This window comes from Panthera uncia, chromosome D1 (assembly GCF_023721935.1).
Source record: "Panthera uncia isolate 11264 chromosome D1, Puncia_PCG_1.0, whole genome shotgun sequence".
NCBI lineage: Eukaryota > Metazoa > Chordata > Mammalia > Carnivora > Felidae > Panthera > Panthera uncia.
In genome coordinates, this window is record NC_064808.1 from 11,918,066 (window position 1) to 11,931,713 (window position 13,648).

General features: G+C 56.2%; 1 protein-coding gene across 1 annotated transcript in view; it reads right to left on the reverse strand.

The window, feature by feature from the left end:
• Nucleotides 1–2,235: 2,235 nt before the first annotated feature.
• The window catches only part of P2RX3 (purinergic receptor P2X 3), a 28,055-nt gene continuing 16,642 nt past the window's right edge, over nucleotides 2,236–13,648 (reverse strand). Inside the window, exons 9-12 of the mRNA XM_049646749.1 lie at nucleotides 4,545–4,638; nucleotides 4,165–4,230; nucleotides 3,466–3,543; nucleotides 2,236–3,031 (exon numbers count right to left, since the gene is read on the reverse strand). Coding sequence (XP_049502706.1) covers nucleotides 2,918–3,031; nucleotides 3,466–3,543; nucleotides 4,165–4,230; nucleotides 4,545–4,638 — 352 coding nt within the window. The 3' untranslated portion in view covers nucleotides 2,236–2,917. The remainder of the gene's footprint in view (nucleotides 3,032–3,465; nucleotides 3,544–4,164; nucleotides 4,231–4,544; nucleotides 4,639–13,648) is intronic.

Genomic DNA, 13,648 nt, shown 5'->3' on the forward strand with positions numbered 1-13,648 from the left:
AATACTCTCAGGAGAAGAAACTCCCGAGAGTGTTATCTATTAATCCGTCTGGGAGGTTGATGGGTGGCTTGCGGAAAACAAGGTTTTGTGAGAAGGAACACAGAAGGGAAGGAGGTGAGTAACTGTCAGCGGCCATGGGCTGGGAGGGTTGTGGAGAAGAGAGGCCATTAAAAGTGGGGATAATGAGGCAGAGGGTGGTGTCTTCACTGTTTCCTCTTCCTGAGGACCCAGGAAGGCTGTTCCCCAGTATTCCTTGCGGTGAAGTTGGGGTCTTAGTCATGCTAGTGAGTCTGGCCAAGGCAGTGTGGTTGGAAGTGACATAAGCCTCTTCCGGGCCTGGCCTTTCGGTGGTCCATGAGCCTCCAGGTCCCCCTTCCCTGCCGCTCTTGACCTGGGCGCCCATGTGTCTGGGCACACCCACCAGGTGGAGGGAGGGGGCTGTCTGACCCACTCGGTTATATTAAATCATGAGGTTTTGAGGTTTTCTGGTTCCTGCGGCTTAGATGCCTAGTTTAGCCTGACACATAGAAGGCGCCAACAGATTTCCTGGGTTTTCTCAGCTGTGGCATGGAAGTCAACCTTGCAGACCCTGGAGTCCTAACGCTCAGGCTTTGAGGCCTGGCTCTGCCAGTCTAGTCCCTCCTCCTTACTAGCCTCAGCCCCCCTTCTGTACGATGAGGGTTGCAGTAGAGGACATGTGTCGCGCCCTGGGCCCGTTGGGCAGTTAGCTTCTACGCGGAGTCATTCAAGACGCAAGGGACCCGCTAGGAGGGAGCGTGGGCTCCAGTTCAAACTTCCACGGATCCCAGATTTCTTTCTCCATCCGGCAGGATTAGTAACCAGCCACAGCGACCCCTCCAGGGTGGATGGATCTCTCGCCACGATGCGGCAGAGCCCAGCCGGCAGCGTTATCACTACAGACAGCAGCCTTCGGCCTGGCACACCGAAGCCGTGACTTAGCGCAGCGTGGCTTGCCCGTCCGGCTCACCCTCGCGAGTTCACACGCTTGCGGGTGGGCCCAGGGGCGGCCGCCGCACCGAGGAAAGGGAGGACAAGTTTGCTTCAGGCTGCTCTGCAGGGAGCCCCCCGTGAGCCCTGCTGGGGATGTCTGTGGGTCTCCCGGCTCCAGAACCGCTGCCTCCACCGCCGTCTCTGTTGGTCAGATCTCTGGACGCGGCCCAACGCCGGAGGGCACCCCCGGGGAGGTGTTACCCCACCAGCTTGAGGATGAGGTGTGTGTGGGGGGTGATGGGCCTGATGCCTTCTCCCCTGGTGGGGGAGGGGGGAATCACTGGATTCAGGCCTTTGTGAGTGCCCACTGCTCCCACACTGGTCCCTCCCGAGTGACCCCCAAAGCTGCCCCCTCCCCGTCTCCCTGCGCCTTCTGTAGAGGGGCGAGCCCTCCATCCCTAGGCAAGCTCACTGCAGCTGAGACCACAGAGTCATGTCTCCGCTCCAGTTTTTCCAGACGTGGTTTTACTGGGAGGTAATGAAACTGATACTTTGGGGCCTCCCTCTTGCAGGAGCCCCTTCTGTTACCTAATTTAGTATTATTTTAAAAAGATACCCCAAATTGTATATCCTTCAGGCTTCCTTAAGACCTAAATCTGCTCCGGAACTCTGCCCTGGGGAGATGCCCGGGCATCTCACGGGAGGTGAGCCCAGAGGGGGGGGGGGGGTTAGGCTGATGGAGGTGTGGGGGGACCAGATGCTTCTCCAGCGACCTCTCTGGCTCCTTGCTCTTGCTTCCTTTCCTCAGTGCCCGGACAGCTGGGTTCTCCCTTGGTCACTGACTGTGTGACACAAGTCTTTTCCCCTCTCTGGCCTCAGTTGGCTCATCTGTACACGGGAGAGTGGGATGAGAGGGTTTCTAGCAGTAGAAGACTGACCACTGATTAGGGCCATGTGGGGGGTGGCCTGGCTGGCCAGCAGCTCAAGGGGCACTGGGCCTCACTGGAGCCTGTTCACTGGTGTTACAAAGAAGCACCACCCAGCTAGAAAAGGGCCCTGGGGTCTGGGAATCACACTCCAGCCTAAGGGGGTGGGGGGCTAGTTCCACTCCTGGAGTGAGGGGGCCCGATGCGTGTGAGTATGTGGGGGTCCCAGAGAGAGAAGAGAATGGTCCTCTCCTGGTTGGGGACGGAGCAATGGAAAACTTCGCTGACAGTCATGCTTCCTCTTTCCCTCTGAATTGGGGATCCACTCGAGGCAGAGAAAGAGACCCCCACATCCCTGTCTAACTGATCTCCCCTAAAATGGGTCCCGAGTTCCTGTTGAAAGCATGGGGCTTACTCTTTATTAAGCTGAACCTGACCCTGGTAGCTGTGGGGAAGGCTGAAGCAGCTTGGGGGGGGGGGGGGCGGGGAGGGGACAGATGCCCCCGGGGAGTTCACGCTTCCCTTGTGGGGTTGTGGGTGATGGGGTTAGATGTGGGTTTAAATCCCAGCTCTCATGCTTCCTGGCTGTGTGGCCTTGGGCAAATGACTCAGTCTTTCTGAGCCTCAGTTTATCTTCGAAACAGGGAAACTAATATCTACCTCATAGGATTATTCTACAGGTTAAATGAGATAATGTGCGTGACACTGGCAGGCACTTAGTAGTGCCTTGTGGCCACTCGTTATCACTGTTGTTCTCTCTACTCTTGGGAAGAGGGGCAGCTCAGGTGCTACTGCCCTAGGGGTCCAGGGAAGCAGACAAGGGCGAGGCAAGGGGTGAAGGGGAGAGTGAGGTCTTAGCAGGGAGGGCTACCTGTCTGCCAGAGCGCTGCGAGGCCCAGACACCTGGGTCCAGTGTGGCTTCCTGGGGTGAACAGTAGAAACGAAGGCCCCCCTCTCTGCCTCCCCCCCTTGCCTAGGTGGGTGCCCTAGTGGGAGGCCTGGAGCCCAAGGGTGAGCAGATGGAGCCCCGGGAAGGGGCCCTAGTGGCCGATGGAGTAGGCCCCCGAATCTGTGGACCGCTTCTCCTCGGTGGTCTGGTCGCTGGGGTACACTGTGTTGGCCAAGGCGGTGACCTTCAGCGTCGTCTCGTCCACCTGCAGATAGAAAGGCTGGCATTATCGTGCTCTAACTACGGGGAAGGTCCTCCTGTGGGGACCCCACTTGGCAGACACAGCAGGTGGGGCTCACGGTCTCCTTATCCAGGAGCTCGAGCAAGTCTGCGTGATCCCAACAGTCTTTCCGTGCACCCCAAGGGCAGACAGGAACCTGAGCTAACCAGAAACGGAGAGGGGCAATGAGTAGATGGGGGTGTTGGCAGTGATGACCCACAGAGCCCCCAAGGGTCTCCACAGAGCCCATTCTTGGCCAAATCCCTCTTTTCTGGACCCCCAACTTGCACCGAGGCCCAATGAGCTCCCCTGAAGAAGTCTCCAAAAGGGGGAGCGATTGAGAGTCCCTGGGGCCTAGTGCCACTCTTTGCCCTGTCCCTCCACCTCTCATGCGCCTGCCCCCACCCTCCCCAGCTCACCTCCTCAAACTTCTTGGCTTTGTACTGGTCGGCCCCCTTGAGGAAGTTCAGCAGGATGATGTCACAGAGGACAGTCCCCTGGAGGAAGAGGCAGAGTGGACTCAGTGGGGCTGCCCTGCGAGGGGAGGAGCGGGCTGGCAGGAAGCAGCAGTGGGCATGATTGCCCTCAGGCAGACAACAGGCCAGGGGCCGGGAGGAGTCCTCCAAAGACACCTGACTGATGTTTCCACTTGGAAAAATGTCCAGGGGCTTGGCAGAATGTCTTCATCACCCGAATCTCCAGCTCCTGGCAGTGACCCCAGACCAAAATGCAGGGAGAGGACTTGATGGGAGAAGCGGAGGGTGAGGGGGTAGGAGTCCCTGGGAGCAGGGCTCTGTTCCTTAGGTCTGTGGACCCCTGGAGTCTCCTCCCTCACCTTCACGGTGGGGAACAGGAGCTCTGAACCAAGTCTGTCCCTCCCGCAAACGGGGAGGTAATGAGCTCTCCGTGACTGGACATGTTCACTCAGGACTGACCCAGTCTGGGGGTGGGGGACAGTCCCCTTGCCAGACTGAAGTATCTGGCAAGAGGTCAGGCTTTACATTCTAGGCAGAAGCAGGGCTTACCTGGGCCACCATCCCCCCCCTCCCCCCCGCCACCCCTAGCTGGAGCCCCACCTTGACTGGCCTCCTGTCTGAGCCTGGAGGGGCTAAACTCACCACTCCCACGGAGGTGAAGGCTGCCACAGAGCTGATGATGGTGGGGATGATGTTGAACTTGCCAGCCTGCATGCACAAAGATCCCGGAGAGTGGGCAGAGGGTCAGGTACGAGGTCCTGAGGCCTGAGACTGAACGTGGACTCGCAGCCAGAGAGAGCCCATGGGCGGAGGGTTCTTGGTGGACCAGCAGGCCCCAGCCCTTCACGCCCCAGCCCAGGCGAAGAGACTACAGATGTGACTAGCTGAGGCTCTCAGAGCTGGTCAGTGGCAGGACCTTGGCACCCCCCGCCCCGCCCCCACCAGAGGAGGCTCTTCGGGGCCCAAGACCGGTCTGGGTTTCCTCCCCTGTGCCCTGCCGTCACCCCAGCCCGAGGACTCACATTCCCGTACACCAGCACGTCAAAGCGGATGCCAAAAGCCTTCAGGAGTGTGCGGTATTCGCTGCCATTCTCCAGCTTGTAGTACTTGGCGAACCTGGAGGCCAGAGGCGGCAGGTGGGTCGCACTGGGGACTCCTACCTGAACCTTCAGAGTCCCCCGGAGCCTACAATCCGTGCTTACTGAGCGACTCTTATCGATGGTTTTGCTGGACGCCTGCCACCGTCCTCCCTGTGTGGTTAGCTGGCCCTCTGCACAGACGTTATCTTCGGGGCTTGTTACAAAGGCAGATTCCCAGCCCTCCCCCAAACCTGTGGAATCAGCATCTCTGTGGGTGGGGCCCGGGACTCTGCCTTTTTAAATAATATCCAGAGATGATTCTGATGTGTATGAAAGTCTGAGCTGTGCTAGACTCCACGCGTCTTCAGTTTTACTTGTTTGGGTATCTCAGGGCCCAGCTCGCAGCAGATGCTCCCCTCCCATAGGCTTGTCAGCCTCCTTGGGCTCAAAGCCTGGCTCTGCCACTTATCGCCTGTGCAACCTGGGGCCGGTTCCTTAACCCCTCTGAGACTCAAGTTCCTCCATTATTGGTCATAATATAGAAGTCCTGCTTCCCAGGAGTGCTGTGAGAATTGAATGGAACCCCACACCCAGGGGTCTAGAACAGTGCCTGGAACACAGTATGCAGGCAGGAGATGTTTGCCGATGTTGGCTGTTATTATTGCTGAAGAAATACATTCGCATTTATAGAGAGGCTTTAAAAAGCCCTTTTAGACACCATGTCTCCTTCTACCCTCATCACAGACCTGCTGGGTAGGGACGTGACTGCTCTGTTTTTCAAGCGAGGCTCTGAGGGGGGTGAAGTAGCCCAAGTTCAGGACTATATCCTCTACACCTTCTCTGCCCGGGCTGCTGGGTGCCAGGAACCTTGCTGGGGACAGGTAGGAACGATCACCTTCAAAACGGGGGCCCCCGAGCACCTCACTGTGAAGATGCCCCGGGAGGTGAAGGGACTGCCTGTGGCTTCACAGTCAGTAAGCAGGTGAACTGCATTTGTTTAAAGCCGGTCGATCCTCCCCCCGCCCCCGGCCCCCTCCCCACGCCCTGCCCATGCTAGGCAAAACCCTAGTGTCAGCAAAGTGTAATCTCTTAACCCACGGCAGTAAAATGGGCTCCTGATGCCAGTGTCCCAGGAAAACGGTGAGGGTCAAGTGAGATGATGAAGGGGCTCAGAGAACCCCATAGGTGTGTGGGCCTGACACGGGTCTGATGTGGTGCCGCGGCTGTGTCCCCATCAGTGTTTCTTTTTCTCTTTCTTTCTTTCTTTCTTTCTTTCTTTTTTTTGTTTCTTTCCTTCTTTCATCTTTTAATATTTTTATTTTTGAGAGAGAGAGAGAGAGAGCATGAGCAGGGGAGGGGGCAGAGAGGGAGGGAGACACAGAACCCAAAGCAGCCTCCAGGCTCTGAGCTGTCAGCACAGAGCCCGACGCGGGGCTTGAACCCATGAACCACGAGATCATGACCTGAGCCCAAGTGGGAAGCCCAGCAGACTGAGCCACCCCGGCACCCCTCCCCACAGGTTCCCAGGCCTCTCCCAGCAGAAAGAGGAGTCTTGAGAAACTCCTTCCTCAAAGGGGTTTCCCGGACTGCTGTGCCGCCCCTCCCACGGCTGTTTGCATTTGAATCTGTACAGCGGGGAGAGTAAAATGCTCAGCCAAGTGCTGAGACAACAGAGGGATCACGGGTTTGGGAACAAGATCATCTTGGGGAAGAGTCATCTAAACTTATAAAATGTCAGCCACTGTCTGCTCTGGCTGTGAGGAATTTTGGAGTTAGGCAGAAAGGGGTCCGAAGCTCCACTCCATGTTGGCAGCTTGGCCTTTTATGTGGCCCAGCCCTCAGGGTTTCACTTTTCATGTTTAGGAAGAGGGGGTGCTCATGTCCCCCCTGCAGATCTGTTAGTGACAGGGGTAAACATGGAGACCCGTCCTTTGGGACAGGCACTGCCGCGACACTTGTCGCCATCTCTGGGTTGGACACTCTGCCCTTCTCTGCAGGGCCTGGGAGCCTGGTCTGCAGAGCCTGCCTCGGCCAAGCTCCCTACCCTGTGGTTCCAGGTGGGTGCAGCTGTGGGAGGCATCCACAGGCCATCAGAGGAAGAAGGGGTGAACTGGGTCTGGAAGGAGTCTGGGCCCCACGTTTCCCATGGGGAAACAGCCAGTGTGGCCAGTGTGTGCGTGTGCGTGTGTGTGTGTGTGTGTGTGTGTGTGTGTCCCCACATGGTGCACCTGTTGCCCCGGACTGAAAAGTAAGGCTGAAACCTAGCCAGTGAGGGGAAGCTTCCCCAGGGAGCCTGACCTGGGAACGTGTGTCCTGTGGACTCTACAGCCAAAAGGGGAGGCAGGGGAGGGCAGGATGATCTTCTGGAGACAGAGACCCAGAGTAAAAATGGGAGTGGCCCCAGGAAGGAGGCTGAGAGGAACCCAAAGACCTAACCCTAAGAAGCAAAGTCTTGGAGGATGGGGACAGAGGGGAGGGGCTGGACCCACCTCCAAGATATAATAAGATATGGTCTGGGTGGCCGCGGAGGGCTTCACAGACCAGGCAGAAGGGAGTGGACCAGGCCGCACCAGCAGGAGGGGGGATGCAAAATAGACCCCAGAAGGGAAGTCACTCTTATGATGACGAGGAGGTCCAAGAATACAGTGCTCCAAGGAGGCCTCTCAGGAGATTTTAAAGAAGTCCAGAAAAGAAGCATCTGGAATGGACAGAGGCTCCAGGAAGTCCTCACTGTGGCTTTCAGGTTGGCCTGAGAAAAAGTGTAGACCATCACCTTCTCCACTCCTGTTAACTGAATACCATAAAATATGAAAATCTCTTAAGACAAGTATCTCACGCAGTTAATCTCATGAAGAAGGGGCGAGGACCCATTTTGTAGATGGGGAGACAGAGGAGGAGGTGACCTGCCGGAGCCGGGATTCCAGTCTCTGCCCTTAATCCTGAATGTGCTGCCTCCGAGCTCTAGGTGACCAGTAAGGACAGAAGCAGACCTGGAGCCAGATCTCAAAGCCCATCTGTATTCTGTGTTCTGCTCACATCCCTGGAGAGCTCAGGCACCTGCTGTCCACGGGGACCGGGCTGGGGTGGGACTGTGGGTCACAGGTGTTTGGGGCAGGGCAGAGGCTGGCACTGCGCTCCCGAAGTCTGCATTCCCGGCCTGAGGCTACCATCATGAAAAATGCTCTCACATGGACTGGGAGAACAAAAAGTCAGCATCCTGGGCACTGCGTTCAAAGCGAGGGCTGGCTAAATTTATCTTGGGAAGGAATGTGAAGGAACAGGGAGAAAAACCAAAGCGGACTTGGTTTTTCTCCAGCACCTGCCTTCCAAGAGGCAATACGTATGATAAGATCATTATCTCACCAACCACCCACCCTCGGAGGCGGGTTGGCAGGGACTGGTTCTCTTCCTGGGTAGGAGGGAGGAAGCACGGTGCTCAGGGAGGGAGGGCCCAGGCTAAAAGCAGGGAAGGGCCCAGCAGTCCTGACTTCTGCTCTCGAGTGTGGCCGGTGAGCGTCACTGTGGCCCAGCCCTGTGGCACCAGGGTCTGGGGTGTCTTCTCTCTTGGCACGTGGCTGGACCATATTGCCCGCCCTCTTGCACTGAACTAAGGTGGGGGCCTTGGCTACTTCTTGCCAATGGAACGTGAATGGAAGTGAAGTCTGCCAAATGTGGGCTGAGGTGTGTTGGAACATCGTACCTTGTTTATCCTCTCTTTCCTCATGGCCGGCCACTGGGGAGCTAGGGGTGAACTCAGGCCCTAGGAGAGACTGATTCAAGAGGTGACAGGAGCCCAGCTCCCCAAACAACTGCGCTGACCCAGTGTGAACTGTGCCATGGGCAGTAAACAAACATTTGTGTGAAGCCTCTGAGCTGAGGGGGTGTTTGTTACAGCAGTTAGCAATATTTACCCTGACTGTTACAAACATCCATAATTTTCCAGCTGAGAGACCTGGGGTTCAGGGAGGAGAAGTTACCCACCAAAGAACGGAGAGTGAGTTAAAATTGGGGAGTTTTGGGGGCGCCTGGGTGGCTCAGTCAGTTAAGCATCTGACTTCGACTCGGGTCATGATCTCACGGTTGGTGAGTTCGAGCCCCACATGGGGCTCTCTGCTCTCAGGGCTGAGTCTGCTTCAGATCCCGTCTCCCTCCCCACCCCCAAATAAATAAACATTAAAAAAAAATTAGGGAGGTTTTCAAGAGTAGCCAGGGAGAGAGCAAATTCCAATGATGCCACATGGCTAGGATTTTCCCCTCCAAGAGTCTTGGAGGTCTGGGCGTGGTTCTGTGGTCTTTGACTAATTTTTCCACCCTGGACAAGTGGAAACCTCTCTGAGCTTTCTTCCTCAACCGAGCGGTGAGAACAGAAAGAGCCACAGGGAGGACGGAAAAGTACCTAAAGCTTGTCCCTTTCCTTTCATATCCTAGGATCATGATACATGAAACAATATCTATCCTGGAGAGAGTCCTACCAGTGGGAAGAACGGCCAGCATGTGCTGAGTGCTTACTACGTGCCCGGCACTGTGCCAAGTGAATGGCACTTACTAGCGCATTGAATACTCAACCCCGTGGAATCGTGCACTGCTGCTCTTCCCATTTTACAGATGAGGAACCAGGATCACACAGGTTGAGCAATTTGTGTAAGGTCCCCAAACCACCAGTCGGTGAGCGAACCTGGGATTCAAACTCAGGCAGTCCAGTGCCACAGCCCACACTCGTAGCCAGCGTTCTAGACTGTTCTTTTCGCTGCCTGACTTCTGTGAGATCCTGGCCAATTGCTTTCAGTTCTCCAGCGGGGGACCTTCTGTGTTGGGAAGGTGGGTCTCTCGACCCAGAGCCAATGACCCGGAGCCAATGACCCAGAGTCACTGGCTGGGAGCAGAACAGGAAGCACACGCCGGCCATGCAGTGTTGGGAGAGGGATGCCCAGCTTCCTTGTCTGTAAAGGGGATGGGCTGAGCTACACCGTGCCCGGCCCTGATTTCTCCCAAATCCTCCGATTCCTACCTCTCCAGCTTTGGTTTTCTCGGCTGGGAAATGCGGCTGGCGAGAGCGACGCCACCAACACCCCGCCGGGCCCAGTCCGCCTTCCTCACCTACTGGCAGATGCTCCCTCGGTGCCAGGCACCAGAAGTAACAGCCACACCACCCTGCCTGCCTTCCTGAGCACACCTCATAGACACGGACTTCTTGCCTCTGCCCATGCTGTTCCCCTCCCCTCCCTTCCCACCTTGCAAACTCCTATTCATCCACTAGGGCCCAGCAGATATTTAGAGCACACCTACCCTTTGCCAGGCACTGGCACACTGTGCTAGGCACTGCTGATACCTTGGCCAGCTCTGCTCTCCTCACAGGGAGAGAAATACTAACAGCCACACATTCCCATAAGTAGCTAAAGCCCGACGTCGGGGCTGAAAAGGAGAGAGCACCATTCGAAGAGCTCATCGAGTGAAGAGCTAGGCTGCAGAGTCAAGGAAGGCTCTGTGCGAAGTGACATTAAAGCTGCGACCCGGAAGGAGAGGTGAGACGTGAGCAGGCCAGAGGCGGAGGCAGCTGTCCTAGCTGAGGGAACCGCAAGCCCTCTCGCGGGAAAGGACACGGTGTCTCTGAAGAAGCCGCAGGAGCTCGGTGGACTGGAGGACAGAGACGGGTGGGCCCGTGCGTGCGTCTCTTCCCAAGTCCACACTCGGCGACCTCACGCTTGTAGCTTCGAGTTGACAAGGGAGGCGTATTTACACCGCAGAGATGGGCAGACACGGGGAATCCGGTGTCTCCCTTTTCTCCAGAGCTGCTTTGCCAGCATGGGGCGGAGGCTGTAACTGTAACGAGCTACCTGTCTTGCCTCTGCCCGGCCCCGGGGTCTCTGCCTCAGCACCTGCTGCCCCAGACTGTGGTTGACAGTTAGGACTCGGAGGCAGACCCCCACGCTCCGCCGTTGCCCAAGGGCCTACCAAGTGCAGTTGTCGCTGGTTCCCCAGATTCCTGACATCCCACAGACTCAGTTTAGCCACGTCGGCCTCCGGTTTCCCCCTCCTGACTCGGCCTCTCGGAAAGCTCCCGTTCTCTAGGTGGAGCTGCTAGAAGGTGGCAGCATCGGGCTGTTTGTCTCCCAAATAGAAAACATTTAGATGTGGCAGGTGGCTGGGTGGGAGAGTAGGCGCTGTCGGTGGGAACCAGCCCCTGTGGAGGAGAAGCGGGGACAACAGCAGAGACGTCATATGTGCGGAGTGCTTCGTCCTGCTGAGCGCTGGGCCCGAGGCTTCCACACTTCCTGCCTCCCCGACACCTCACGGCCGCCCGGTCCTCTGGCCGTCGGTGGAAGGGCTTTGAAACGACACCGTCCTGGGCTGGCACCGCGGCTCCCAATTAGCCCTCATCAGCTGAGGTGAAGCCCCTCACCTGGGGGCGTCTCAGTCTCCCCAGATGTGAAACAGAGCTGCCGGCAGGTGCTATGGGCTTGTTACGGAGGATTCTGTGAGCTGCTGGGCGTGAGGCACAGGGCTTTCGGGGAACATCATCCCGTGATCATCGGGCTGGAGAGAAGAACGGCCGCTCTGTTCCTGCTCCTGGGCCTGCCGGGGGCACAGACGGGATCTGAGCTCGAATGCCCCCCCCTTGCCGCTCCCCCGGGACAGGGCCCAGAAAGGAGACTTCGTGGTGGCCTCGGGGTGGCGCAAGGACTTGCTAAGCTGGTGCCCTGTGAAAACAGCTGCTGGGGAGAGAGAGCGCAGCCGGGGCGGCAAGGAGAGAATGGAGCTGGACGCCTGAGGCCACTGCGCCCGGAAGGGGCAGGGAGCCTGGGGGGTGGCCAGGCAGGGCTGCAGCTGTCGGGGTCGGGAGGGTGTGTGTGCGCGCGCACGTGATCCCTCATGCTGCGAGCAGCAATAGATAAAGAATGAGTAAGTACAAACATCAATTACCGTAATAAATCATTTGTCAGATGTGCTTCTGCTGGGCAGGGTTGAAAGTACGTTCCGATGAGACAGGTCCATAAATAATAGTGCACGCTTCAGCAGCCCGACCTTCCAAAGCCTCTCCCCAGACACCCACAGGCACTGGTTCAGACTTCTAGAGCCTTATCACCTTTGAACAGCCCATTTCACAGAAGAAGAAACTGAGGCCCCCGGAGGGGCTGAGACTTGCTGAAGATCACACTGAGCATCTGGGGGGGGAGCCTCAACCACAGCCTGCAGGCCTCCTGCCTCACCCCCCCCCCCGGGGCTCTCTCTGCTTCACCTTCATTATTCTCGGCTCGCTCTGGCACAAAAGATTTGTCGTATAAAACATTTTGTTATTTGGGTTCAGGTTTGTATCATTTCCACTTGACCATAGGAACTGGTCTCGTTCACGTTTGTATGAGTCACAAAGCCTGATATAATCTGGAATTGGAAGAGATTTTCAGAGCCCTCCCCTCGTTAGCCACAAGAGGCTGGCCACCGCTGCCCGCTCCCGGGATCCCCCCAGAGAGGCGAAACTCGCTGCCTTCAGAAGCAGCCCAGTTCCAGCCTCGGGTGGCTCCAGCTCTTAGAAACGCTTCTCCACGCTGGGCTGACATTTGCACCAGTCGGCAGTCAATAACCGTCTGCTGAATGGAGAAGGGTTTTATCACAATGTACAAATCCCTTGGAAGCTCTCAGACATCTGTTTAGAAACGATCCCATGGAGTGATGGAGATTCCTTCCTAAAGCAGGGACACGTAACTGTCACAGCCGCAGAAAAAATAGCAGCAAACTTGCGGGATCCGGGTTGGACTTGTAAGGGAAAACTAGGGCCCGGAATGTGAGTTTCCAAGTGAAGGAAGTGGTGTTCCCAGCAAAGCTTTTGCCTGGTGAGAAGCAGTTTTGCCAGCTGAAATACACTTTTACAGTTGATTTTATACTGATAGGAAAATATCTCCTGGCAGACTCACTGCATGGGGAGGGGGGGCAACATCCTTGGAGCTGGGACGCCTTCCCTTAGCGAAGACCCCAAGCCATACTTACTTACTGATATTCTCGGAGCCTAATCAGCTTCAGGGACAGACACTTAAACAATGGTTTGTTGTTGATCTTTTTACATATTACTATTAATTCATCTTTGATGAGGCAGGGAAAGATCAACGGACACACAGTTGGAAGAAGTACCTACCCGAGAGCCAGGTGGCTAGCCGTCTGTTCCGGGAGTAATCTTTGTAGTCTCAGTTTCCTCATCTGTAAAATGGGGGTAACCATACGGTCCTACCGGGATACTTGTGGTTACCAGCACAGGCTCTGGAGGCTGTCAGAATTTGAAATCCAGTCCAGCAGTATTTGCTGTGTGGCCTTGGGCAGATAATGAAACCTCTGAGCATTCAGTTTCCAGCTATAAAATTCTTCAGAGTTGATGAGATAATCCACAAAGAGCACTTGCTAAGTCCCTGGCTCACTGGGTAAGCACTCAGTGAGGGTTAGCCATTATATTCTACAATAAAGTTGGTTGTTGTGTGGACAGGCTAGACAGGAACGTTATACAAGGCTGTAAAAATTCAGGATCGCTCCAGTGGCCTCTCTTCCACTTCCAGCTAAACAAAGGGAAGAGGAAAATGGATCATGGAGAATTCAAGCAAAATACACCCCCGTCGAAGGGGCCTTCGAGTGTCTCTGGGGAGATGACGGAAATGGCTGCTTTTAACACATGGCTTTTGGAAGGAGAAAAATCCAGATTGCAGAAAGAATGATCAAAGCCAAGGGCACACTTTCGATTCTGTCTCTGTCGATTGGCCTAAGATCTTGCTGATCCGCACGTTTCGGCGTGGAAACAGAGCAGGTGCCAGATTTCCGAGCTTCGTGGGTACATTTCCAACACGAAGCGATCACTAGAAACACCTACCGCATGAGGAACATCTCGCAGCTGAACAAGTGTTTTTTGTCCCAGACACCAAGAGAGGAAATCCAAAACCGCCTTGCCTTTTAGTCGCAAAGCTGTCTTAGCAGCGCTCGGGGTGGGGGGGGGGGGGGGGGGGGGGAAGGGGAAATGGAGCCGATCAATGCCCTGCCCTTTGGTTCCTCCCCAGCTCCCGAGGAGAGGG